Source organism: Panthera uncia, chromosome F1 (genome assembly GCF_023721935.1).
Source record: "Panthera uncia isolate 11264 chromosome F1, Puncia_PCG_1.0, whole genome shotgun sequence".
Lineage (NCBI taxonomy): Eukaryota > Metazoa > Chordata > Mammalia > Carnivora > Felidae > Panthera > Panthera uncia.
In genome coordinates this window covers 49,062,543-49,088,293 of record NC_064813.1, presented here as the reverse complement: position 1 = coordinate 49,088,293, position 25,751 = coordinate 49,062,543, and the positions used below count along the sequence as shown (strand labels likewise).

At 35.4% G+C, this 25,751-nt stretch overlaps 1 protein-coding gene across 2 annotated transcripts in view; it reads right to left on the bottom strand.

Moving 5' to 3' along the window:
* The window catches only part of BRINP3 (BMP/retinoic acid inducible neural specific 3), a 384,838-nt gene that overhangs the window by 181,961 nt on the left and 177,126 nt on the right, over positions 1 to 25,751 (bottom strand). For both annotated transcript variants that reach the window (XM_049634554.1, XM_049634555.1), the window contains one exon: positions 6,904 to 7,094. In XM_049634554.1, coding sequence (XP_049490511.1) covers positions 6,904 to 7,094 — 191 coding nt within the window. The remainder of the gene's footprint in view (positions 1 to 6,903; positions 7,095 to 25,751) is intronic.

The window sequence follows — 25,751 nt, the reverse complement described above, 5'->3', positions numbered from 1 at the left end:
ACATAGGGCTCGATCCCATGACCCTGGGATCATGACCTGATCCGAAATCAAAAGCCACCCATGCACCCCTACTTAGATATTTTTAATTTTACTTAATATTAAATACACTTCTTGATAATATTTTTCAGGCTTTTTCACTTTAAATATTTTTTGTAAATGGAAGAGATAATTTAGTCAGCATTCTGAGATAGCACAGAAAATATAATTATAAATAGTTTATTACAAGAATATAAATACAAAGCAGGTCTTGACTGAAGACAATATGACAATTGAGATGTTTTAAGGAGCAGAAAACAAATCAATATTATAGACTTAGGACTATAGATTCTGTCACAAGAAACAACAGCTAACACTAGGAACACAGCTGAAAAAGTGCAGTGGAATGAAACAGATGCAGAAAAATATCACAAATAGAAGTTTTAATTTTTTTCAGATTTGTATAATTATGATTTAGAATACAGAATTACTGAATCATATATTGTACACCTGAAACCAATATAACACTGCATGTTAATGATACTGGAATTAAATTTTAAAAAATAAAAAGAATTTAACCTAAACAGTAAAGTTTAATTTTATTTTTCTAATTTACCATTTGGTAGTTACTATATATAAGCTATTTTGATTAAAAATGGAACAAAAATAAAAACATATTCTGCTTTTGCTCTCTAGAAAATTAGGACTTTTGTCAAAATAGAGAAAGCTCAGTACAAGGAAATGAATGCCTACAACAAAAAGTGGAAAATTATTATCAAGAATATGAACGTCGACAGGTGCCTGCATGGCTCAGTGGGTTAAGCATCCAACTCTTTACCTTGGCTCAGGTCATGTCTCATGGTTTGTGAGATCCAGCCCTTCATCAGGCTCTGCGCTTACAGCACAGAGCTTGCTTGGGATTCTCCCTCTCTGTCTCTCTATGCCCCTCCCCCACTCTCTCGCAAAATAAATAAACATTAAAATGTATGAGAGTTCTAAAAAATATATGAATTTTCTAAATATTTAAAAATATTAACCTTAATTATTCTGAGATTGTTATGAATTGAATCATGATACTATATTCATATATTAATCTTCTGGAATAACATATTATTCCTTTAGGATAAAAAATATTGTGGGCAAGGAAATATGTATACACAAGAAAATGTAGATACACTTTCTCTCAATTTGAAAAAAAATTGTCAAATCTGTTAAATGTACTTGCATTGTACCCAGATGCTTAAATTTGTGTGTAAGTTAAAACATTCTTTTAAAATCCTGAAAGAGTTTGTTAAGAGAATCCTTTCTGAAAATGAACCTAATATATGAAATCAATCCTCCAATTATTAAGAACGGCTTGCAGGTAAATTTTGTTGTCTTGTGTCTTCTTTAAGCTTTTTTTGAACATATAAAAGTAACACTTAAAAATTAATTGTGAGGTTTTACTGATTTTTATCTCACAGAGAAAATAATTTACATAGCAGAAAAGCTTCTTGGAAAAGTATTATCAGGCCTAATATTATAAATAGCTTTTCAAATTTTAATTTAATGGATTTTTATAATTACAGAAATGTAGATACAAAGTTCTGGAGCCTCTTCTCAAAATCACCTGCATCACTCTTAAATAAACCAAGCAGCACTAAGACATCATTTATGGATGCAATTTTTAATTGGCATATTAACCTTTAAGGTAACTTTAACACATTATTTGTGTTTCTTCCTAAATTTTTTTAGAAAACATGTCTAAACACTATAATTTTAAAAATCTATCTGATGGGACTCCTGGATGGTTTAGTCTGTTGAGTGTCTGATCTTGATTTCAGCTCAGGTCATCATCCGATGGTCAGGGGATCAAGCCCCATGCTGCACTTCAAGATGAGTGTGAGACCTGCTTGAAATTCCCTCTCTCTCTCTCTCTCTCTCTCTCTCTCTCTCACTCTCTCTGTCTCTCTGTCTCTCCCTCTGCCCCTCTTCCCCACTGACACTTTCTTGTGCTCTCTAAAATAAAATAAAATAAAAAAATAAAATCTGTTTTTTTTTTCTCTGTACAAGAAAAATGCCAGAAATACCAGACATTAATCAGTACTTATTTTGAGAAATTAATAATAATTTAGTTCTTTTAAGATTTTTAAGTCCTTAGGGGTGCTTGGGTGGCTCAGGTGGTTAAGCGTCTGACTTTGGCTCAGGTCATGATCTCGTGGTTTGTGAGTTCGAGCCCCGCATCAGGCTCTGCTGATAGCTCAGGGCCTAGAGCCTGCTTTGGATTCTGTGTCTCCCTCTCTCTCTGCCCCTCCCCTGCTCATGCTGTCTCTCTCTGTCTCAAAAATAAATAAAACATTAAAAAAAAATTTTAAAAATTTTAAGTCTTTAATAAAAAATTTAATCTTACTCACCGTGTGTAAACTGATTTTTAAAATTTAGGCTACTGGGATGGCTGGGTGGCTCAGTGGGTTAAGGTTCCGACTCTTGATTTCGACTCAGGTCACCATCTCACATTTCGTGAGATCCAGCCCCACACAGCCTCTGTGATGACACCACAGAGCCTACTTGGGATTCTCTCTCTCCCTCTCTCTCTGCTCCTCCCCTGCTCATGTTCTCCCCTCTCTCTCTCTCTCTCTCTCTCTCTCTCTCTCTCTCCCTCTCAAAAATAAATTTTAAAAAATCCTTAAAAATAAAATAAAATAATTAAAATTTAGAGTACTAAGGAAGTTTTGTAAAATGCACACACCACATCAGGTAATAGATTAAAGTTTCCCAATATATATTTTCATTGTCAGTAACATAATATTAAATTTATTATACTATTTCATAATAATCCTAAAGAACAGGTCAGTGTGATCTTTTAGATAAATTGAGTCAATTGAATTGGATCTTCTGAAAATAATGGCCAATTCTAGAAATTGTATTTGACATGTTATTGCATTAAAAACAATATGGAAAATAATACTTTATATAAATGCTGTTAATTGGAATAATATGGCAGTTAATTAAGCTACATAGGTGTTTGAGCCTCTTTTTTTATTTCCAGATGTGTTAATGAACTGCAGCCTACATTTATATTCATAATTGTAAGAGATAAAAACAACATCATTCTATCCCATTTCCTAGAAATTGGCTCATAGTTAACACTATTTGTCCAACTCTTTTGTGTTTTTGCAAGAACTAACATGATAAAAGCAGGCACAGTTTTCCAGATTTAATTATATTTTTGCCGTTATCTGATAATGATCTTACTTGATGTTATTTTTTAACAATACTCTGTTTCCTAAATTCTGTAAATCAATGAACAACTTCATACATTTTTTTCAAGAAATTAAACACCTATTACATGGCCTTCAAACACAAGACACTTGGCCTTATCAAAGAAATTGTGGCTCTCGCTACGCTTAGTTGAAAATTTTAAATATATAAATAGAGCATTAAACCTTTAGGGATTTAGTAAAGGAGCTCAGCTCTTGATCCAAATATACTACAAAAGCCCTTGGCATTGAACTATGTATTCAAGTGTGAAGAATTTCAGTAGTTGAATGCCTTTAGATTCCCCTTACACCTCCCACCTCATCCCCAACCCCAGTCCTTTTTATTGTGTTAACTTACATCTAAGCAATTATAATCTTATAATTGAGGAGGGACACCTTTCACCTGTGTAGGGACACACTTGATAACTAATGAAAATAAAGGATACTCTTTCCAGAAAAATGCACAGGAACATACAATTGTGCATGTGAGACAGGAACCTGTAGACCACCTCAAGAGCTTACCCTTAGAGCTTTCACAGTAACACAGACAGCAGCTGACCCAGCACCAGAAAATCACCAGTCACTTAAAATTACTACTGCCTCGGAAGAGAACTCCATCCAGACCTAATTAAATCCTGCAAAGTCTGATAGTCTACCTTTTTCCCATTTCCAACTACCTCACCCTTGCACTCCCCATGTAATTCTGTGATTATATATTCTTAGCCATGCTGTTGCCATTGGCACATACCTCATTTCCTTTTTTTCCTCAGTTATAGCACAAAATATGTTTACTTCTCTTTACTATCCATCCCTGTATCATTCCAATATTGTTCTCTGCTTCCTCTCCCTGATCTAAAGCCCCACTTCTCCTTTCCATCTTTACACTTTAAATATGTCCATTATGTGCCCTGGAAGGTTCTCCCATGGTTAATGGATAATGAGCATTCCAGCATTCCCTGTAGCTCTAAAGGTGAGGCTGTTCACTCTCTCACATTCCGGGTTACTTTTTCCTCTTCCTCAGAGCTTCTCTGAGGTGACTTATTTAAAAAAGTCACTTCTTTAAGGGCGCCCTGGTGGCTCACTCAGTTAAGTGACCAACTCTTGATTTCGGTTTAGGTCATGATCTCACAAACCTGTGAGATCGAACCTTTCTTTGGGCTCTGTGCTGACAGCATGGAGGTTGTTTGGGATTCCCCCTCTCCCTCTCTCTGTCTGTCTCTCTCTCAAAATAGATAAATAAACTTAAAAATGGTCACTTCTCTAAAGCTCTCTTCTACCACACAGCTAGATTATGAGTTTCATGAAGACTTCCCATTCCCAGTTGTATCACAGAACGGAAAAACAATGCCTGTGTGCAATACTTACACCATTAAAACATGTTGATTTTTGTGATACAGACTCTGCTTGCTTGTGGGAGAACAGAAGTACATACAAATATCCATAAGTTTTTTTTTCTTTTTTTCCCCCAATCCCTAGCGCCCTGAACTGCTCCACATGCAGACGGAGTATACACCCCTTTATCAGGCCTGGGACAGCTGGGCCCCCCAGACCTGTGGAGCTGGGGCCAAGTACCAACCACCTGCACAGGTTCCAGTAAGGAGGAGGCCCACCCCTCGTAAACTACCCTGAAGTGGCAGCTACAGACTGACAACAGTCAGTTCCCATTTGGACTTGTTGCCTGATGGGGTCCAGGGCTTCTCCAACAGCTAGGAGTCCCTGGTGTCTCACTAAATGAAATTCCAGCCAACCAGCAAGTCCCTGTCCTATGATGGCAGGCCAGTATCCTCCAGCTCTGTCTTCGTGGGGGGATACACACCTCTGGGTAGTTTACTACTCGGAGATAAGCAGATGCCTTTTGTCCCCAAGATCCTATTCCTGTGACCAGGCCTCTCTAGACCCACGTCCTGGTCCAAGTCCCTAGTGACCCTCCATTAAGTTTTGACACAAAATGTGAATGAATATTTCTTGCTGAATAAAGTACAAAACTCTATTACAAAATTCTACTTGGTGCTGAGAAAAAAAATCAATAGCCATATAATAAACATACTTACAAAATGATGTCTTCTATTAGAAAATACGCTTTAAGTTACTGTTTATATCATTGAAATTGATTTCTGAGAAAGTCTCTGACTCCTCAGAAACCTCTAGCTAAATATCTCTAACAGTATCCTATCTTACAATATTTTTAACTAAATCAACTAAAATATCTGTATTCATGTTGGCTACATTTTTATCTAGACAGCATAAATACTATTTATATACTTGATTATCCAACATAACTCCTACAGTCAGAAGTAGACTAATTATAATTGTGTAATTTACATCTACAGAATTCTTTTAACCAACTTCATCTATTAGCGATCTTGAAGACAGGTAGTATTATTTATGTAACCCATATGATAAAGATATTTCTATATCACATTTTATTCTCTCCTGTATATCTTGAACAATATATACATGGTGCAAATTTTCCACAGCATTCCCAAAATACCGAAGTACTAGTTTTTCAATTAACTTACAAAACAAATTCACACATTAATTTTAAAATCATAAAGCAAAAAAATGATATATTTAATGACAGATTTTTACATTAATTACGAAATGTTACAGCTGAAACACTAAGAAATGCTCTTTGTATTTTATTTTGCTCTTGTTAACTTAGTCTAGGATGACCTTATCACATTGCAATGGGTTTGTTTGTTTTGCAGTGGCCATTGAACAAACACAACAACATGCTGATTTAAAATTGCCAGAGAAATGTGTCAAAAAATCTAATGTTTTTGAAGTCACCATCTGTCTGCCTGTCTGTATCTCTCTCCCTCTGTCTCTCTCTTTTTTAATTAGAGGGACCTCTTGGGGTGCTTGGGTGACTCAGTCGGTTAAGTGTCCAACTTCAGCTCAGGTCATGATCTTATGTTTCATGAGTTTGGGCCCTATGTCAGGCTTTGTGCTGACAGCTAGAGCCTGGAGCCCGCTTCGGATTCTGTATCTTCCTCTCTCTCTGCCCCTCCCCCGCTCATGCTCTGACTCTCTCTCAAAAATAAATAAACATTAATTTATAAATAAGTAAGTAAATAAATAAATAAATAAAATTAAAGGGGCCTTATTCTCACTTTCTCTCAGTTTTGAGAAAGTTATCCGTAGTATAGTCAGAGGCAAAAAATTCTAGTGAATTCATGGAATTTACACAATAATTCTGGATTGTGCTATGTCTTGACTTCTAGGAACTTCTATCCAAATACTTGTACTTCTTAATTGTATTTTTAAAATACGGGGGGGGGAATATTCCTTAAACCAAGCTGCTTGATGACTTTTGTGTCACTGACACAAAATGTTCTCAGAATGTTTTTAACTACGTACTGTAAAATATGAATATTTGCAAAATAAATTAATATTATTTTAAAAAGTTTCATCCACATACACATTGTAAGGGAGTCTGTGTATCCAGTGCATTTCAATTAACATTAGGGTATGAAAAACCTCGACCCAATTATCAAGTCAAAAAATTACACTGAGATAAACACCATTTCATTGAAATACGTTTCAAAACTTATGACAAATGAAAATGTTAAACTGTTTTTTATAATGTAATTTTTTACATCAGTGAGACATGCAAAGATAAAAAGATGCATTTTAGACCTAGGAATAATAATGGTATGATATCATTTTAGAGTAAAGTCAGTCATACCTTTATGGCAGTGGATGCAATTTGAATGTGGTGAAGTCTCCGAAGGGTGCTGTCCCTGTCAATGAAATAGGAAGCGGCTAGTTGATGTAGCGTCTCCAGAGTGACCAAAGAGCTATTGGTGCTGGAATCACTTCCTTCAGATCTTTTGCTCAACTTCCGCTTGTCCACAAAAATTGTGAGTGACTCCTCTCCTGCATTAATAATATTTAAAATTATTCAATTTTCCACTTAAAATCAATTTTTCATTTATCTGCAGGTGAGGAAGTGTAGATTACAGACATAATGAAACAAAAGACTGATAAGTAACAAAAGGGCAAGTTTTACTTTTGTGTCGCTCACCTGGTACCTAGAAAGGTACTTGAGGTATTGAAGGCTGTAAATACTGACCAGTAAATGGTGAAAAACTCGCTTTCGTGGGACGATTTCTCTGGATTTTTTTGACTTTCATATAGTTTAGCTTACCTAAAACCCCTGTGGCACAAAAGCAAATTAAGAATGGAAAATATGTAATATGAACTTAAGTGTGGTGCATGATACAAAGTTGTATTTACTCAGAAATCTTTACTGTAGATCAGCATGACTAATGGAAACATGACCAAGCATATTACTAAACACTAGCCATTTATTAAAGGTTTTAATATTTTAGTAATCTTTATACCCAACTTGGGGCTCAAATTTACAATATCAAGATCAAGAGTCACATGCTCCACTAACTGAGACAGACAGGTGCCCTTAGCCATGTTTAAAGTGCAGAGAAAACATACACAGTAATACTTTGGATTGCACGTAACTTGTTATGTGAGTGTCACGCAAGATGAGCAAACATTCCTATCATTTTTAACTTGATAAATGAGTGATGTCTTGGAATACAAGGAGTAAGTGATGCCAAACATCACATGATCACAATGGGGCCAATGGTTCTGTGCTCTCTCTCTCTCTCTCTCTCTCTCTCTCTTTCTCGTTTGCTCACTGAGGGATTGTGGGTGATCGTCTCCCATACTCAGATGATATTCAGTCTCAGGCCATGATGTTTGGCAGAAATCAGTGATTTTTCAGAACGTTAGAAGGTGCCCACAACAGGCACTAGTGTATTTTTTGTTCCTTCAAAGCACCTATGGATAGTCCTTTGCTTTTCCAGAAAAGAGTAAGCTTAGGAATGCTTTGCTTCATTCTAGGTCAGGCTGCCTGCAGATATAGACCCTTTCTTCTGTCTTCTGCCCTTTTGCCAGTTGCATTAAATACAGTATATGTCAAAAGTTTATTAATACTATACTGTAGTCAACATCTGTTGGTGATAGTGAAAGTTGTCCTACACAATAATCCTCCTCTCTCTTGTCTCCCTCACACTATCCACGAAGGAAACTTTTACCTTTGAAAAAAGGTAAGTTCAAGTTAGTTTGTTTATTTCTTTATAAATAAATTCCTTTATATTTCTTTACTTTGTATTTTCTGTATTATTTTGTATTATGTTACAATATTATAATCATTTTATATGAATTTTTGGGGGTTGTGGGATGAATCATCTGTTTTCCATTATTTCTTATGGGGAAATTCACTTTGATATACAAGCGCTTTGATTTAAAATCATGTTTCCAGAATGAATTATGGTCGCAAATGAAGGTTTTACTATATACCTATATGTACATATATGTACTCTATATACATATAGAGTATATACATACTCTATATACATATATGTACTCTATATACATATATGTAAATATATGTATTAAATTCAGAGGTTCCTGACGTGTGGCATTATATACAAATATTATGTGTTAATAAGCTCTATGGAAATCACTAACCTCAATGGAAGATTTAAGTATTGCCAATGGATTTTCAAAGGTGAAATTTTAGGTATAATATAATTAAGTTGCAATTTTCAATGTTCAAATGTTTATAAAAATATCAATGTTATTTAAGCTTAACTTTAAGAACTTGCTATCTACGGATTTCCATATTCTTGGATATTCATCTAACACATAATTGTCAGAATTGATGCTTACTCTTATTCTTTCAGTAACCCACTGTTTAGGGGGCATTATGCCGGCTTAGAAAGTGACAACCCAGTTTTAGAAAATACCAAATAAATAAAATAATATTAATTTTAAAATGACATATCCTTGGAGACTATTCAATTCTAAGTAACAGCTTATATTTATCCACAAGAGATCAGGTCAACTGATATCAGAAATAAAGTATTAACAGTGTTATTTCTGAAAGGTCACATTCTCAGTTTGTATTTGGATCCTAACAGGCAGAGTAGAAATAAGCAGCCTAACTACAGCAGCTGAAAAAAAAAAACAAAACTCTCAAAAATATGAATGAGTAGGTCCAATTATGAACAGCATTAGGTCATGTGCATGATAAATGGCTTTCAGGTGAGAACATCTGGAGGAGAAAAGTGAATATATATGTAAATTACTAAACAAGCAAATAAAAAGTCCCCACTGACTACTTACCCCCAGAAAAAGAGGATTACTAGTGTGGAAATTTGAGTGAATGTATCTCAGAAAGACCAGTGAATCGTAGAAAAAGAAAATCACCTATGTGCCAAGTTTGGGAGAGAATACCAAAACAAACAACATCCTGTACATGGATGTAGAAAAAACAGTTCTGTGGTAGTCTGAGAACTCATAATGAGGGTGTATCACAGATGCAAGTGCCATGGTCTGAATGTTTGTTCCCCTCAGAATGTATATGTGAAATCTTAGCCCCCAAAGATGAAGGGATTAACAGGTGGTGCTTTGGGGAGGTGTTTAGATCAGAGCCCACATCAATGGAATTAGTGTCTTTATAAAAGAAGTCCCAAGAGAGCTCCCTTGCCCCTTCCGCCACATGAAAATACAAGACTATGCAATACTGAAAAGGGCTCTAACCTAACCATGATGGTGCTTTGACCTTAGACTTCCAGGTTCCAGAAGAGTGAGCAATAAATTTCTGCTGCTTTTAAGCCACCCAGTCTGTGGTGTTTTATTGCAGCCCAAATAGACTAATACAGCAAGAGGCAGGTCTTACGAAGTAAGGTTAAAAACAAAATGACAAAGATCTTGGTAAATGTAAATTAAAAGAAAACAAAGTTAACAATCTTGATATCAGATATTGTAGAATTCAGACCAAATATTAAGAAGTGAGAAAAAGAAAAACACTGCATAGTGAGTACTAAAGACTGAAACTTGTCAAGTTGTTTTAATGACAACACTTTTAATAAAGCAGAAAATACCGGAGATATAGGTTAAAATAGTACAAGAAATGCAAATTCAAAATATATTGATATAGCACTTTGCAATTACGGAATTTGCCCAAATCCGAAAGTTTGACAACCTTGCCAAAGATGTTGGCAAACTGGAAGGAAACATGCCCTCTGATATATTGCTGATGGTAATGCAAAATGATGTAACCAGAGAGAAATCTGGCAATAGTTAGCAATGATTGACTCAGCAATTCTACTTTTAAAATCTATCCCAAAAAACACTGGTTAAGATATGCAAAAAGCTTCTTACTGTGGCTTTATTTGAAATATTTGTAGCAACCCAGAGACCTCATCAGTAAGAATAAACTATGTTGCATCTACAAAGTAGAATACACTGCAGCCACAAGAAAGAAGTGAGAGGGGCGCCTGGGTGACTCAGTTGCTTCAGCCTCTGACTTGATTTGGGCTCCATTCATGATCTCCCGGTTTGTGGGTTGTCTGGCATTGGGCTCTGCACTGACAGTGTGGGAGCCTGCTTGGGATTCTCTGTCTCCCTCTTTCTCTGCTCCTTCCCTGTACACATGCTCTCTATCTCTCATTCTCTCTCTGTCTCAAAAATAAATAGACATTAAAAACAGAAAAGAAAAAAAAGTGAAAATGATTTCAAACATTTATTCACATAAGTAAGTTTTATGAGTTTAATATTATGACTAAAACAAAATTGTGGATGATTTGGCAGTTCTCAAGGGATTTTATTTAGAAAGTACACCGAAATATCCAAGTTTAGCTTCCTTGCATTTACAGTGTTTTCTACAGATTCCTGTAGATGGAAAGAAGCGTAACTATCTATTCTTTGAAATAATATCTAATTTTTCTTCAATTCAGTGATACATTAAATTTAAAATGTTGGTTCAATTGATTTATTAGAAATTAGTTTTGCCTTCTGGAGATTCAAGAAAGCCTTTTAAATACGTAAGGAGAGTCATCCTCACGGTCTCTTTTTGTATAGTAGTGACTTTTCTTATTACTGGAGCTGTCCAACATGAATTGAAAAAGTATACATCATTGAGCAGAGGAGATAATTAGACCACTAGAATGGACTCTTTCACTGAATTATGAGGTACTGGAAGGAAGAAAAATATAGAATTAATTGTTATAGTTTCAATGTAACTATGCCAACTGCTAGTGCCAAACAGATTTGAGCTTTAATACTGGCTTATATTTAGTAACTGAATGACCTTGAATTGTATAACTTGACTCAATTTCCTCTCATGGAACTTGAGTATAGTATTCCTTCTACTAAGAGGAGCTATAGGCATGAAACAGATAACATCCATAAAAGGTTTAGAATACGACTAGACTGCAGTAAGAATTTGAAAGTTGTTGGCAAGGTATTTTTCTCTTTTATTCACCCAATTTCTTAAACTTAAAATAACTCATTCCATGTCTGCACATTTCTAGTAATTTTAGCTGCATTGTCATATTTGTGATGGACAGAAGCCTCTATTTCTACTTCTTTTCCTGGTCCTACAATCTGTATCCACACATAGAAAGTAAATATCTCTCAAAATAGTCCTTTAAATACTGTATCCCTCTATATGTCTTCACTCTTCTGATGAAAACTCCTTAGTAGGAATTTTATTAATTCCTTCGTAGGCCCTCAGTTGAGTCATATCTCATGCAAAAAGAGAGGAGTAGCATAAACTTATTTTAAAAGCAAATTAAAATACGTGATTTAAAAATATTTTGCAGAGAGGTGCCTGGGTGGCCCTGTTGGTTAGGTGTCCAACTGTTGATTTCAGCTCACGTCATGATCCTGTGGTTTGTGGGTTCCAGCCCAGTGTCAGGTTCCTGACAGCTCAGAGCCTGCTTGGGATTCTCTCTCTCTCCCTCTGTCTCTGCCCTTCCCCTGCTTGCACACACACACTCTCTCTCTCCCTCTCTCTCAAAATAAATAAATAAACTTAAAAAAAAAGAATATTTTGCAGATGTTAGAGTGCCTCATGATAATTTAGAAAATGACACGTAACAAAAACTAAGGATTACTATTTCAGAGTGGTCCTATGTTACAATATGAATGATAACAAATACTAATATAAGTTCAAGCAATCAAAGATGTGCATAGAAAAACGATGGCCCATAATCATCATCATGAGTAACAGTAGTTTCCATTCATTATCTACTGGAGATTAAAAAAAAAATATCTCCTTTGTTTTCCAAAGTGTCTACATTTGCTTGTAAGGTATAGGTCAATGTGTTTTCCTCCTTCTATCCTGAGAGTAAATATATATTATAGTGCACAGAGACAATCAAAAGAAAAATATTGTAAATATTAATATACATTTATTACTAGTTTTACAGTTCAATCTTTGTTGTTATTAATTTGAAGGAATTATGATGTAATATGAGAAAGGAAAACATGAGTTTTGGAGTCAGCTGTATAGGAAGGTAAATCCTGACAGCCCATAGGCCCCTAACTTGATGACTATGGGTCTTTGGTAAAGTTATACATGCCCTTAGTCTTCCCATTTTTAAAATACAGGCAGTAGCTTACTCTCACCTGTTTGAAAAGACTAAGCAATATAATTCCTCCATAGACCCTGGCAGAACACATCTAAGGTGTATAATAAATGTTGGTTTCCTCTATTTTCCTTTTTTTTTTTTTTTTTTTTTTTTTTTTTTGGTTAGGGCCTAACAGCAAATGAGAAGGTTTTAAATTTTTATAAGTTAGCATTTCATAGATACTGTATTTCACCACAGGAACCTGGACTTAGTCAAAACTGGTTTCTACTGGATCTTATAATCAAGATATATGGGATTATTAGAGATAGCAGTTGGTTATTCTTTCTAACAATTGGATAAAGGGAATCCATTCAGAAGCTGCCCATAGTTCTTGTCTACAGTTGAACATTAATCCACGTATGCAGAAGCTTTCCCTGCAGTGAAGCATGAGAGGCAGTTTAAATTACCCTAATTGTTCTCTCATGAATACCTTGTTTTAAACCCTTAGTTACAACAGACAACATTGCGATGTAAGCTGGGTAGTTTATGCTAAATTTCAAGTGTTATAAATCATGGATTGTTAAATATCTAAGATATTTTAACAAAGCTACTCAATCTACATTGAAAATAGGCCTATTTCTTTCCTCTCAGAGATCTGGTCTTTTTAGGTTATATATAACTACCATGTTTTGAGGATGTTTATGGTCTTCACGTTCTTTGAAACTTTCACAGTCAGTCTTAAGGAAGAATGCATTTTGGATTTTAATTGTAACTTTTTCTTAAGTGTTTGAGTATAAAAGTTCATCCAAATTCTACATAAATAACACAATATTCAGATTTGAAAACTGAGATATTATTCAATCAACTAAAATTTGTGTTCGTATGTCATTTTTATTCATATTTTTTTAAGCCAACTGTAGCTCATAAGCATGACATGAGTACCAAAGGGCATCCACACATTTTGTAAAAACTAAATGTGATTCTGAAAATGATTCAACATTCTGAGTTTGTTAGAAAGTGAAAAGGATTAATGACTGTGGATATAAAAAGATGTGATCATTTCACACAGAAATCATGCAGCTGTGTCTTTTACAACTAAAATACTGTGGTCATTTATGGACATTAAGAGCACATATTGAAAAATGCTTTTAGGGAGAATGCAAAACAGAAAACAATAAAACAATAACAAAAAACAATCATGACCTTAATGTCATCCTATGATTGGCTCGTAAGAGGTGATGAGGTACATTTGATATGCAATGGACCTCATAATAATGTATTTTTCTGTCCTGATTTTCAAATCATCTATGTTATGTCCATGAAGAAGAGAAATTTTAAAGAACTTTTGCCCTATTATATTTTCCTTGGATTTTCTCAATCTGCATTCTCATATATATATATATATATATATATATATATATATGGTTATTGAGGATAAAGGTAATGCTTTCAAAAAGTCAGAACAAGCCAGAAAACAATGGATAATAGAATGAGTAAAAGCATCCTAAGGATAAGTAAATAATGATGATGCAGTAGATTGCATTATCTTTGTAATTATTTTCTGCACTATCATGGATGCAAACACGCATACATGGATCAATGGTAAATTGTAAAGAAGAACTATAAACAGTTCATGGGTGATTCCCTTTAAACTGGAATTGGAAAGGATAACACTCTGGTCAGTAGAATACATAAGAGCCAGTAGGTCATGATCTAGTACAAGTTTTTGAGAAGCATTGCAAAGTTACACAAACTCTTTAGCTTTTTGTCTCTGCCAGGAGGACAGCGTGTTCCAAAGAAAACGTTCTTCAGCTTGATTCTTGGAATGAGGAGACAACCAGAGCAGAATCATGGAGGATCCACAATCAAAGCATATTAGGGAGACACAGCTATTATAAAGTCCACTGAGGGTTGTTCGTTTGTTTATTTTGTGTTTTATTTCTTTAATATGATGACAATAACTCTTATATGTTGACTGTATTTTATGTTATCATTGTTCTGCTTTTGGGTTAGTGTACCAACCTATAACATATAACATTCTGTTCAGACAAACACATACACACACACGCACACACACAACTTTAAACTTATGGCAGATGTCTGCCTGGTCATTCAATTTCCTTACACTGGAAGATCTGATCGTGAATGTCTGTTTTGCTTTTTGTCAGGTTTACTTATAAAGAACTGCCATAAAAATCTTTCTCTTAGGAATAATCAGTGCAAACACAGCTTAATGTAATTGTAGGTTTTACTTTTGATGTAACATTTTAACTGAAAAACATTATCCTACTTTTTGGTAATGAGAGATTACATTATTTCTTGTGCTAAAATATGATAATATTTTGTTCACTATGAATGAGCATTCTTTCTTAGTTTCACATGTTAAAAGGTAAACATCCTGATGATATCTTTCTACTAATGTAGTGTTCTTGAAAAAAAAAAAACAAAACCACTGGTTCAGAAACAAATAGATATTAAAAAACATCAATCTGAGAAAACTAGGCTTCTGACAAGAAGCAGAGCCAAATATATAAAAGAAGTAAAAACAGACTTGTTGGCTTAACACCAGTTGGCATCTGCAAGATATTACGGAAAGGAAATAACTGGTCTTATAGAGCTTCAACAAAGAAACATAATGTGTTTTGCAAAACACTCCAAATGAGAGCAACTGACTTTATGATTATTAACAGTTATCCCCCACAACATCTGAGAAAATTCTAAACAAAATTACCCAGATCATAATATTCTCTATAGAACAATGACATGAAAGAACTAGAAATAAATAGTTCCCATGTCAGATGAAATTGAATCGACCCTGAGTGAAATGCAATGAAGTCCCCTCTATGTTGGGAGTTGTTTACAAACTATGTTATAATGAACATTTTTGTTACATATATAGTTATAGACTCCTGTTATTATTTTGGTAAGATTAATTTTCAGAAGTGAGACTTCTGGAAGAGTTAAGAACACTCTAAATTTATATAGATACTCTAAACAGTGCTGTTCATACTTAATGTGTATATAAATCACCCACAGATCTTGTTAACATGTAGATTCTGATTCATTAATCTGAGATGGAATCTGAGACTCTGCAGTTCAAACAAACTCCAAGGTGGTGCTGGCTGTTGAACCATGAACCACACTTGAGTAATGAGGCTCTAAACCACAGTAAACTTATTACCAGCTTAAACGTCTGTATTTATTAGTCACCTGTGTGTTCCTTTAAGGAAGGTCTTGGGTCTTTGCATTGTTCTAGGTAACTCAGTACGTGTTTGTCAAACAGTGGACATTTATCTACCTTACCAAACTGCTATGAAGAGGAAAAAAACAAACAATATAATTTATAAAATTCCAAAACTTAACATTTATCTTTTGACTTAGTTGCCAGTAAGGTCATTATTAAGATCAATTGGCATAGCAATTTTAATCCCATTTTCTTTTGTGTTATATATATGATTATTTATATAAATGGCTTCAAAGCATTTCAATAGATAACTGTCTTATAAACCAAAAAAATTAATTAACAATATTGTTTTAATTTTCACTTTTAAAACATTTAATTTATCAGAGAAATATTAGAGATACAAGGTGAAAGAGAGAGATGAGAGACTGAGACAGAGAGGAATAGATATAACTAATCTTAAGTAGCATGAGTATATACTTATTTCTAAAAAAACAGTATGGCAGGTTTTCTTTAAATATTTTTTTTCCTTTTCAATACCATTAGCTTAATGATTCCCTGGGATACAAGTTTCAGAAAAGATTGCTTTTCCTTTCAGTTTTTTTCTTAAAGCAGACTATGCATTCTAATAGAGGAAATAGTTCCATGCATTTTCAGTGAGTATTTCTTTTTGCTCAAGAAATAAATTACATATATTTTTTATCAGATTTGCTCCTTTAATTATGTTATAGTTAAACTAAAATAAAATATATTTCCTAAGATGAGGCCAAATGAAAATGAGAAACACAGTCACTAATCGATTTTGAAAGAGGGTTGTATATGATGTAGAGTTAAAACTATCTGTGGACACTTTATACAGAATGTAATCTACATAGAGAAGAGTGAGAATCGAGTATTTCTGAAATTAAACAAGGATATTTGGAATCTTACCCTCATAAGGATGCAAGGAAATTTTTAAAAATTGAATTGCTGTTCTACCTATAGTGTATGTTACTGCCTGACTCTGCTGTGTTCTTCTTGAAAGAAATACACATGCCAGCAACATATGGTAACACGTTTCAAGCTAGAGCTTTGCAACCATAACAACTTATATACTAAGTGGTTATTGAGGTAGTATTCATTATTATAAATTTTTTAACATTTATTTATTTTTGAGAGATGGAGAGAGACAGAGCATGAGTGGGGGAGGGGCAGAGAGAGAGGGAGACACAGAACCCGAAGCAGGCTCCAGGATCCGAGCTGTCAGCACAGAGCCCGACACGTGGCTCAAACTCACAAACTGTGAGATCATGACCTGAGCCGAAGTCGGATGCTTAAACAACTGAGCCACCAAGGAGCCCCAGTAGTATTCATTATAATAAATAACTATGCTAGTAAGTTAATGCTACTGTGGACATTCAATCATGTGTTTTTCCATTGTAATAACAAAGCAAATATTTTCTTTATATAAAAAAATTACATATCTGATAAAATGCTTAAGTTGAATAATGGGGTAATGACAAGATATGTTCTCATAAGAAGCACTTGCACGAAAAAAATTAATAAAAACCACACACATTAAAAAAATATAACTATTTCCACTAAAAATTTAATCATGGCTTTTAAAACTCTGTGCATTCAAAGCCAGTAGTCAAACAAGACTTGTTTTTATGTTACTGAGAATGAAAAATATTTTCCAAAGTTGCAAATGAACAAATCTTAATAGATTATCTAGTTGCTTCTAGAATGAATTTCAGTTTGTTTTTAAAACTATCTCTAGGGGCGCCTGGGTGGCGCAGTCGGTTAAGCGTCTGACTTCAGCTCAGGTCACGATCTCGCGGTCTGTGAGTTCGAGCCCCGCGTCAGGCTCTGGGCTGATGGCTCGGAGCCTGGAGCCTGTTTCCGATTCTGTGTCTCCCTCTCTCTCTGCCCCTCCCCCGTTCATGCTCTGTCTCTCTCTGTCCCAAAAATAAATAAAAAACGTTGAAAAAATAAATAAATAAATAAAAATAAAACTATCTCTCTATCAAGTAAAGAGTACTTTTTCCTGCACTCCTCTTCCTGGGAAGGTATTTTTCCCAAACAATCCTCATTGTCCCTGCATTCCTGATTCTGCCAGAAGAAGTGCAGTGAGTGAGTTAACAGAGAGGCTGGTGTAGGAAAGCAACTTATGTGAGTAACCCCACCTCTTCCTCTTTCTCTACAGGTTGTGCTTGTCAGGAGAGAGCACAAGCTTTGTTCTCCTCTTCAGTGTGTTAGGCTTTAGAGAGCCTGGGTTGATAGGGAACCACACATATGCTCTTGAGACTATATGTGGCTCAGGGCTGTAACAATGACTCTTACACAAATCTGCATAATACTGGAGATGGGGATCAGGTCCCATTTAAAATTACTATAGGGGTACAAGGGTGGCTCAGTAGGTTGAGTGTCAGACTCTTGATTTTCGCTCAGGTCATGATCTCACAGTTCATGGCATCAAGCCCCACATCGGGCTCTGCACTCACAGCACAGAAGCTGCTTGGGATTCTCTCTCTCCCTGTCTCTCTGTCCCTCTCCCATTAGTGCACTTGTGTGTGCTCTCTCTCTCTCTCTCTCTAATAAATAAACATTAAAAAATAAAATCACTATAAACATTTTGTTACAAGGTTTTATAAAATTTTAAGTGCAATTTTTGGGCTCCATCTTGCATAGTCTTTTGTCTTTTTCATTTGGTGCAGAACCTAGGTTTGTTGCTTCATAGTGGGCACCCTCCCTCTCCCGTCAACCCAGTAGGTTTAAGATCTTTTTCTTTTTTTTCCTATTCTCATTTGTTGTTGTCCTATATTCAGTACACAGATACACTTTTATTTCAGTGTTTGTCATATATTGTATTATAATGAAATATATTATAAAAGCAGTCATGAAATATATTCCATAGCTAGAAATCAATATATCCCAGTAGTGCAATCTTTTTCAAGATTGATTCTTCAAATTGAGTAGCTTAGTTTAGATATTTAACCAGTGATGGAGTTTAGATATCATTATCCAAATAGAAGCAAGCTGAATTACTCTATTGATAAATAGTCTGGAAGCTATAAGATGAAATAAATGTGGAAAATGATATAGATTGAAGAAGGTTTTTTTATAATTTATTTTTCCCTATAGGGAGATAATTCAATCACTGGCTTTATCTATCATAAAATATCCCATTAAAGGCTTCAAATATGCTATCCAAAGTTTTATGTCTAAGTCAATAATATGATGTACTAAATAACTCAGGGAAAAAAGACATTTTTCATTTATTTGTTTTTCATCACCTTAGTACTGACAGTGAATATTTTATACTCAACTCGTTTTTAAAAATGTTTAAATTTAGTTGAAGATCTAGTTACTTAAGAAGCAAAAACAACTGTCTTTTCATTTAAAATGTTTACTTATATACATAACATCCTCAGTGTGCTATTATTAGGGTTGTTACTTACTCAGTTAAGAGAGAGAATTAGCTCCAATTAAACACCACAAATCTCATTTTTTAATGGAAAAACACAATTTCATGTTCAACTAGGTGAAACATGTAAAACTAAACTATACTTACAACAACAAAAAAGGCTTAGTGGAATTACAACAGCAATATTTAAAAAATCATCTGAAATCAAGCTGGTGTACTTGTTAATTGTAAATAGTTTATATCCTTAAGCTATGTAAATAATTTCATGCATTTTAGCTAAATTATTAACATCATCCAGCAGAGATTCCTGAAAGAAAACATAAGTAATATTTACAGAAAAAAAAAAGAAAATTCCAATAGAAAATATAAGGAACACTAAATCTAAGTAATAGAGGTTAGAAGGCTAGTGAGTATGGCAATTCTATTTCTTCCCCTTCTTCACCCCCCAGCCCCACCTTACTCCACTCTGCCTTTAAGAAAACGCTTGCATAAGACTTAAATAACTAAAGAAAAGCAATTTTAAGAGACTATATTATCATCATTGAATAATCAACCTGAAGAAAAGAGTTAATCCCACAAAGGATTTTTGAACCATGTTCATAAAAACAAATAAAAACATACACAACAAAAACCAATCTGAAGGCCCAAATGTGGCATTCACAATGCCAAAGCAATGAAAACAATTAAAAAGTCACCTTTTTAATTTCTGTCTCTGCCTTTCCCCTGTTACTTTCTTCTTTTCTTATTTGGAGAATATATTTTATATTCTGAAATTCTTCTCCACAATGAAGCCTGATAGGAGTATAAGACTACTGAACTTAAAAAAAAAAAAAATAATAACGTTTAAGTATTATTGAGAGACATAGAACATGAGCATGGGAGGGGCAGAGAGAGGGGGAGACACATAATCTGAAGCAGGCTCCAGGCTCTGAGCTGTTAGCACAGAGCCTGAAATGGGGCTGTAACTCACAAACCATGAGATATGACCCGAGCTGATGCCAGATGTTTAACTGACTGAACCACCCAGGTGCTCCCAAACCACTGAACTTTTTAAAGGAAGTTAGACAGGGTGACAGGATGGCTCAGTCAGTTAAGCATCCAACTCTTGATCATGGCTCAGGTCATAATCTCATGGTTTGTGAGTTAGAGCCCCACATGGGGTTCTGCATTGACAGTCCAGAGCCTGCTTGGGACTCTCTCTCTCCACCTTTCTCTCTGCCCTTTCGCCATTCATGCTCTCTGTCTCTCTCTCAAAGTAAGTAAACTTAAAAAAAATAAAAATAAATAAAATAAGTTAGAGTAATGATTTTCACTTTTACTTCAGATTTTATTGTATTAATAATCATTGACCTCACTAACCTATATAGATGCAGCTTTCACAGAATAAGTTTTTAAAATTATTGGGATATTTTATAATTATTTCTATCTGCACTGCTGTAATAACAATAACATGAGTGCATTGCATGTTGACATCATACCATACATTGTGCCAAGAATATTTTCCTACATAGACATTAATCTTCCCATGACCCTACCACACAGATATTACTCTCCCACTTTCTCCTAAAAACAACCTAAAATCACAGAAGTTACTTAGCATTTTTTAACAATTTCACAATTAGTTCAAAAAAGGTGAGGGAGTTAATTTTCAATACCAGCTTTGTCTGATCTCTTCATCATATTATTTAGTGTATTGATTTATGAAGGACAGAGATAATGAGTTTTCATGGCTGACCTTTCTTGTCTCCCTGAACCATCTACATCTTCCACCTGTAATTCCTTAAGGCCACCTGACACTTATATTTCCTCAATGTGCCCAGGAATTTCCTTTACCAACTTCTCCATGCCTTGCTCACCTGCTCTTGCTTGCATCCTGATTCTCTCCAATTCTGAATCTTTGTTTAACCGACTGTTTTGGTTCTTTGTGTTTGCTTTTCATTCACCTTTCTTCTTGAATTAGATCTCGGTTACTCTCTGTGTGTATCATATTTTTGACATCTATTTGGTGAACTTGAAAACCACAGCCTCTAAGCAAAGTGTAATCTCACATATTAATTTAACAAATATTTCATAAGTAGAAAGGGGGAGGGGCAAAGTTGGTGGAGCAGCATGGAAATTTTCTGTTTCTTTCATTCTTGAAATGCAGCTATGTCAGCATCAAACCATTTTGCACACCCAGAAAATTGATCTGAGCACCGATCAACAATCTGCATAACTTAAAGCACATAACTTGGCAGGTATGTGGCACAGAGAGGTACAATGGGGAAGAGAGAAGCTGCAGGGGCGTGGAGAGTTGTTTTTGTTTGCAGAGACAGGACAGAGATGGAGCAGGGGAGAGTACAAGAAAAGCACTTTCCTCAAAAGCAGCTGGAGCAAAAGAGCAGAAACACTCTCAGGAACTGAACCAGCAAGGGAGAAAGGAGAAGTTTTGCTGCCTTTAGGACTCTATAAACAGGGGAGCGCAGAGTTGGAAACTCTGCAGCTGGATACCTGGCAGTGCTCTGGTAGGAAGAACAAATCCCCAGGAGCAGACAGCAAGGTCCAAGGGGTCCTCAGGCCACACGGGGAAAGATGGTTCCCCGGCCAGGAGGACATTTGGTAGAGGCCGTGCAGTGTACACACAGGAAAAGGTCCCAGCGGACCCCAGATTACAGCCACACTTGCTGGTGGAGCAAAGATGCTAAGGTATGAAGAAGCCTGGCACGAGATGTGTGTTGTGATTTACCATAGTCCTTGAACCGCTGCTGCTACATGATTGTGTGAAATTTTTTTGGGACATTGGGCATCTACAGTGGTGCAGTCGCATGACTGTTCTCAGGGTGGCCGACAACTGGCCCTGACTCCACAAGACCCTTCTCCAGAAGGTAGGAGCAGGTTCAAGCTACAGGACCTTCAGAAGTGAAGGGTTTGGAAACACAGCCCCATCTCAGATAAAATTTGGGAGGTAGGTACCACTTGGCAGGCTGACAGCTTGGTCCCAGCCAGTGGAGATGCAGGTAGCGGATAGAAGCTCGAGACAAAGGAGAGGTGCTTGATTGCCATTTGGTGAGAGCACAGAGATTTGATGCTAGAGACTGGGAAGATGGAGGATGTCATTTTCACCTCCCCTGCCCATGCGCATAGGCACATAAGCATGCCACACCAATCCACCCCAGTAAGCTAAGCAGTAACACCTAGTGGAGTATAGAGTCATTAAACCAAGTCCTGTCCACCTACATCAAACATGCCCTAGAGGCACCACAAGTTTCCCCCCCTGCTTTGTGCTTAGTGTACATACTATAAGTACGTACTTCATAGTTTGATTTCTAGGGGAAACTGCATGTAATTTTGTTAGGATTCCATTCTCTCCGATGGTCCATCTAATTTTATTTTTCTTATTCTTGGATACAAAAAGAGACTTTTTTTCTGTTTTTATAAAAAAGATTTTTCTTTATTTTTCTACTATATTTTACTACTTTTTGTACATTGTTTAGTCTATTTTACTTTATTCATTTCATTTTATTCTATTTTATTGTATGACTTTTTTAAAATCTTTAAACATATCTTACTTTTTTTTCATTTTTTTTCTTTTATTTCCCTTTCTTCTCTCTTCTATCAAGCTTCTTTCAACAACCAGAAGAAAACACACCTTGGATCTAGCTTTCTTTATTTGATTTTTTGTGTGTTCTTTTTAATTTTTTTTAATTTTATTTTTAATTCTATGAACTCTTTTCTTTCTCCAAAATGATGAAAAGAAGGAATTCACCCCAAAAGAATGAACAGGAAGAAATGACAGCCAGGGACTTAATCAACACAGATATAAACAAGATATCTGAAACAGAATTTAGAGTCACAATAATAAGAATACTATCTGGGGTTGGAAAAAATCATAGAACCCCTCTCTGTAGAGATAAAAGTAAAATCTAGTCAGGATGAAGTTAAAAATGCAATAACTGAGATGGAATCTCAAATGGGTGCCACAGAAGCAAGGGTAAATGAAGCAGAGCAGCGAATCAGTGATAGAGAAGACAAACTTATGGCCAATAATGAAGCAGAAAAAAAGAGGGAAACTAAGGCAAAAGAGCACGATATAAGAATTAGAGAAACTCAATGACTCATTAAAAAGGAACACCATCCGAATCATAGGGGCCCCAGAAGAGGAAGAGAGAGTAAAAAGAGTAGAAGGTTTATGTGAGCAAATCATAGTGGAAGACTTTCCTAACCTGGGCAAAGACACAGACATCAAAATCCAGGAAGCACAGAGAACTCCCATTAGATTCAACAAAAACTGATCATCAACAAGGCATATCATAGTCAAATTCACAAAATATACAGACAAGGAAAGAATTATGAAAGCAGCAAGGAAATAAAAAAGGCCTTAACCTATAAGGGAAGACACATCAGTTTCACAGCAGACCTATCCACAGAAGCTTAACATGTCAAAAAAGAGTGGCAGGATATAGTCAATGTGCTGAGTTGGAAAAAAATATGCAGCCAAGAATTCTTTATCTAGCAAAGCTGTCATTCAAAATAGAAGAAGAAATAAAGAATTTACCAGACAAACAAAAACTACAAGCATTTGTGACTTCTAAACCAGTTTTGCAAGAAATTTTAAGGGGACTCTCTGAGGGGAGAAAATATAAAATAAAACAAAAAAGACCAAAAGCAACAAAGACTAGAAAGGACCAGAGAACACCACCAGAAACTTCAACTGTACAGGCAACACAATGGCAATAAGTTAATACCTTTCATTATCCACTCTTAATGTCAAAGGACTAAATGCTCCAATCAAAAGACATAGGGTAACAAAATGGATGAGAAAACAAGTTCCATCTATATGCTGTTTACAAGATACTCATTTTAGAGCTAAAGGTACCAGCAGATTGAAAGTTAGGGGATGGAGAACCATCTATCATAATAATGGTTGCCAAGGAAAGCTGGAGAAAGCCATACTCATATCAGACAATCTAGATTTTAAAATAAAGACTGTAACAAGAGATGAAGAAGGGCATTGTATCATAATTAAGGAGTCTATCCACCAAGAAGGTCTAACAATTGTAATCATTTATGCCGCAAATGTGATGGATCCAAATATATCAATCAGTTAATCACAAACATAAAGAAACTCATTGACAATAATACCACAATGATGGGGGACTTCAACACCCCACTTGCAGCAATGTAAGCAGGAAATCAACAAGGAAATAATGGCTTTGAATGATTCACTGGACTGGATGGGCTTAACGGATATATCCAGAACATTTCATCCTAAAGCAGCAGATCTTCTTGAGTGCACATGGAACATTCTCCAGAATAGAGCACATACTGGGACACAAATCAGCCCTTAACAAGTACAAAAAGATCGAGATCATACCTTGCATATTTTCACACCACAACACTATGAAAGTCAAAATCAACCACAAGAAAAAACTTGGAAAGACAACAGATACTTGGAGAGTAAATAACATCCTACTAGAGAATGAATGGGTTAACCAAGAAGTTAAGGAGGAAATTAAAAAGTACATGGAAGCCAATGAAAATGATAACACCACAGTCCAAAGCCAAAATCTCTGGGATGCAACAAAGACGGTCATAGGAAGGATTTATATAACAATTCAGGCCTTCCTAAAGAAGGAAGAAAGGTCTCAGGTACACAACATTAATGTTACACCTTAAAGAGCTGGAAAAAGAACAGCAAATAAAACCCCAAACCAGAAGAAGATTGGAAAAAAAAAAAGATTAGAGTGGAAATCAATGCTATGGAAAACAAAAACAAAAACAAAACAAAACAAACAAACAAACAAACAAAAGCAGTAGAAAAGATCAATGAAACCAGGAGCTGGTTCTCTGAAAGAATTAACAAAATTGATAAACCCCCTAGCCAGTTTGATACCCAAAAAAAAGGGAAGGACCCAAATAAATAAAATCAAGGATGAAAGAGGAGAGATCATAACCAACACTGCAGAAATAAAACAAAAATAAGAGAATATTAGGAGCAATTATATGCCTATAAATTGGGCAATCTGGAAGAGCTAGACAGATTCCTAGAAACATATAAACTACCAAAACTGAAACAAGAAGAAATAGAAAATTTGATCAGACCCATAACCAGTAAAGAAAATGAATTAGTAATCAAAAACCTCCCAGGGGCACCTGAGTGGCTCAGTTGGTTACGCTTCCAACTTCAGTTAGCAGTCTGTGAGTTCAAGCCCCGCATTGGGGTCTTTGCTGACACCTCAGCACCTGGAGCCTACTTCAGATTCTCTCTCTGCCCCTACCCTGCTTGTGCTCTATCTCTCTCTGTCTCTCAAAAATGAATAAATATAAGAAAAAAATCCCAAAAAACAAGAGTCCAGGGCCAGGTGGCTTTCCAGGGGGATTCTACCAAACGTTTAAAGAAGAGTTAACACCTATTCTCTTGAAGTTGTTCCAAAAAATAGAAATGGAGTAAAAACTTCTAAACTCTTTCTATGAAGCTAGCATTACCTTGATTCCAAAACCAGACAGAGAACCCCCTACTAAAAAGGAGAAGTATGGACTAACTTCCCTGATGAACATGCATGCGAAAATTCTCAACAAGGTACTAG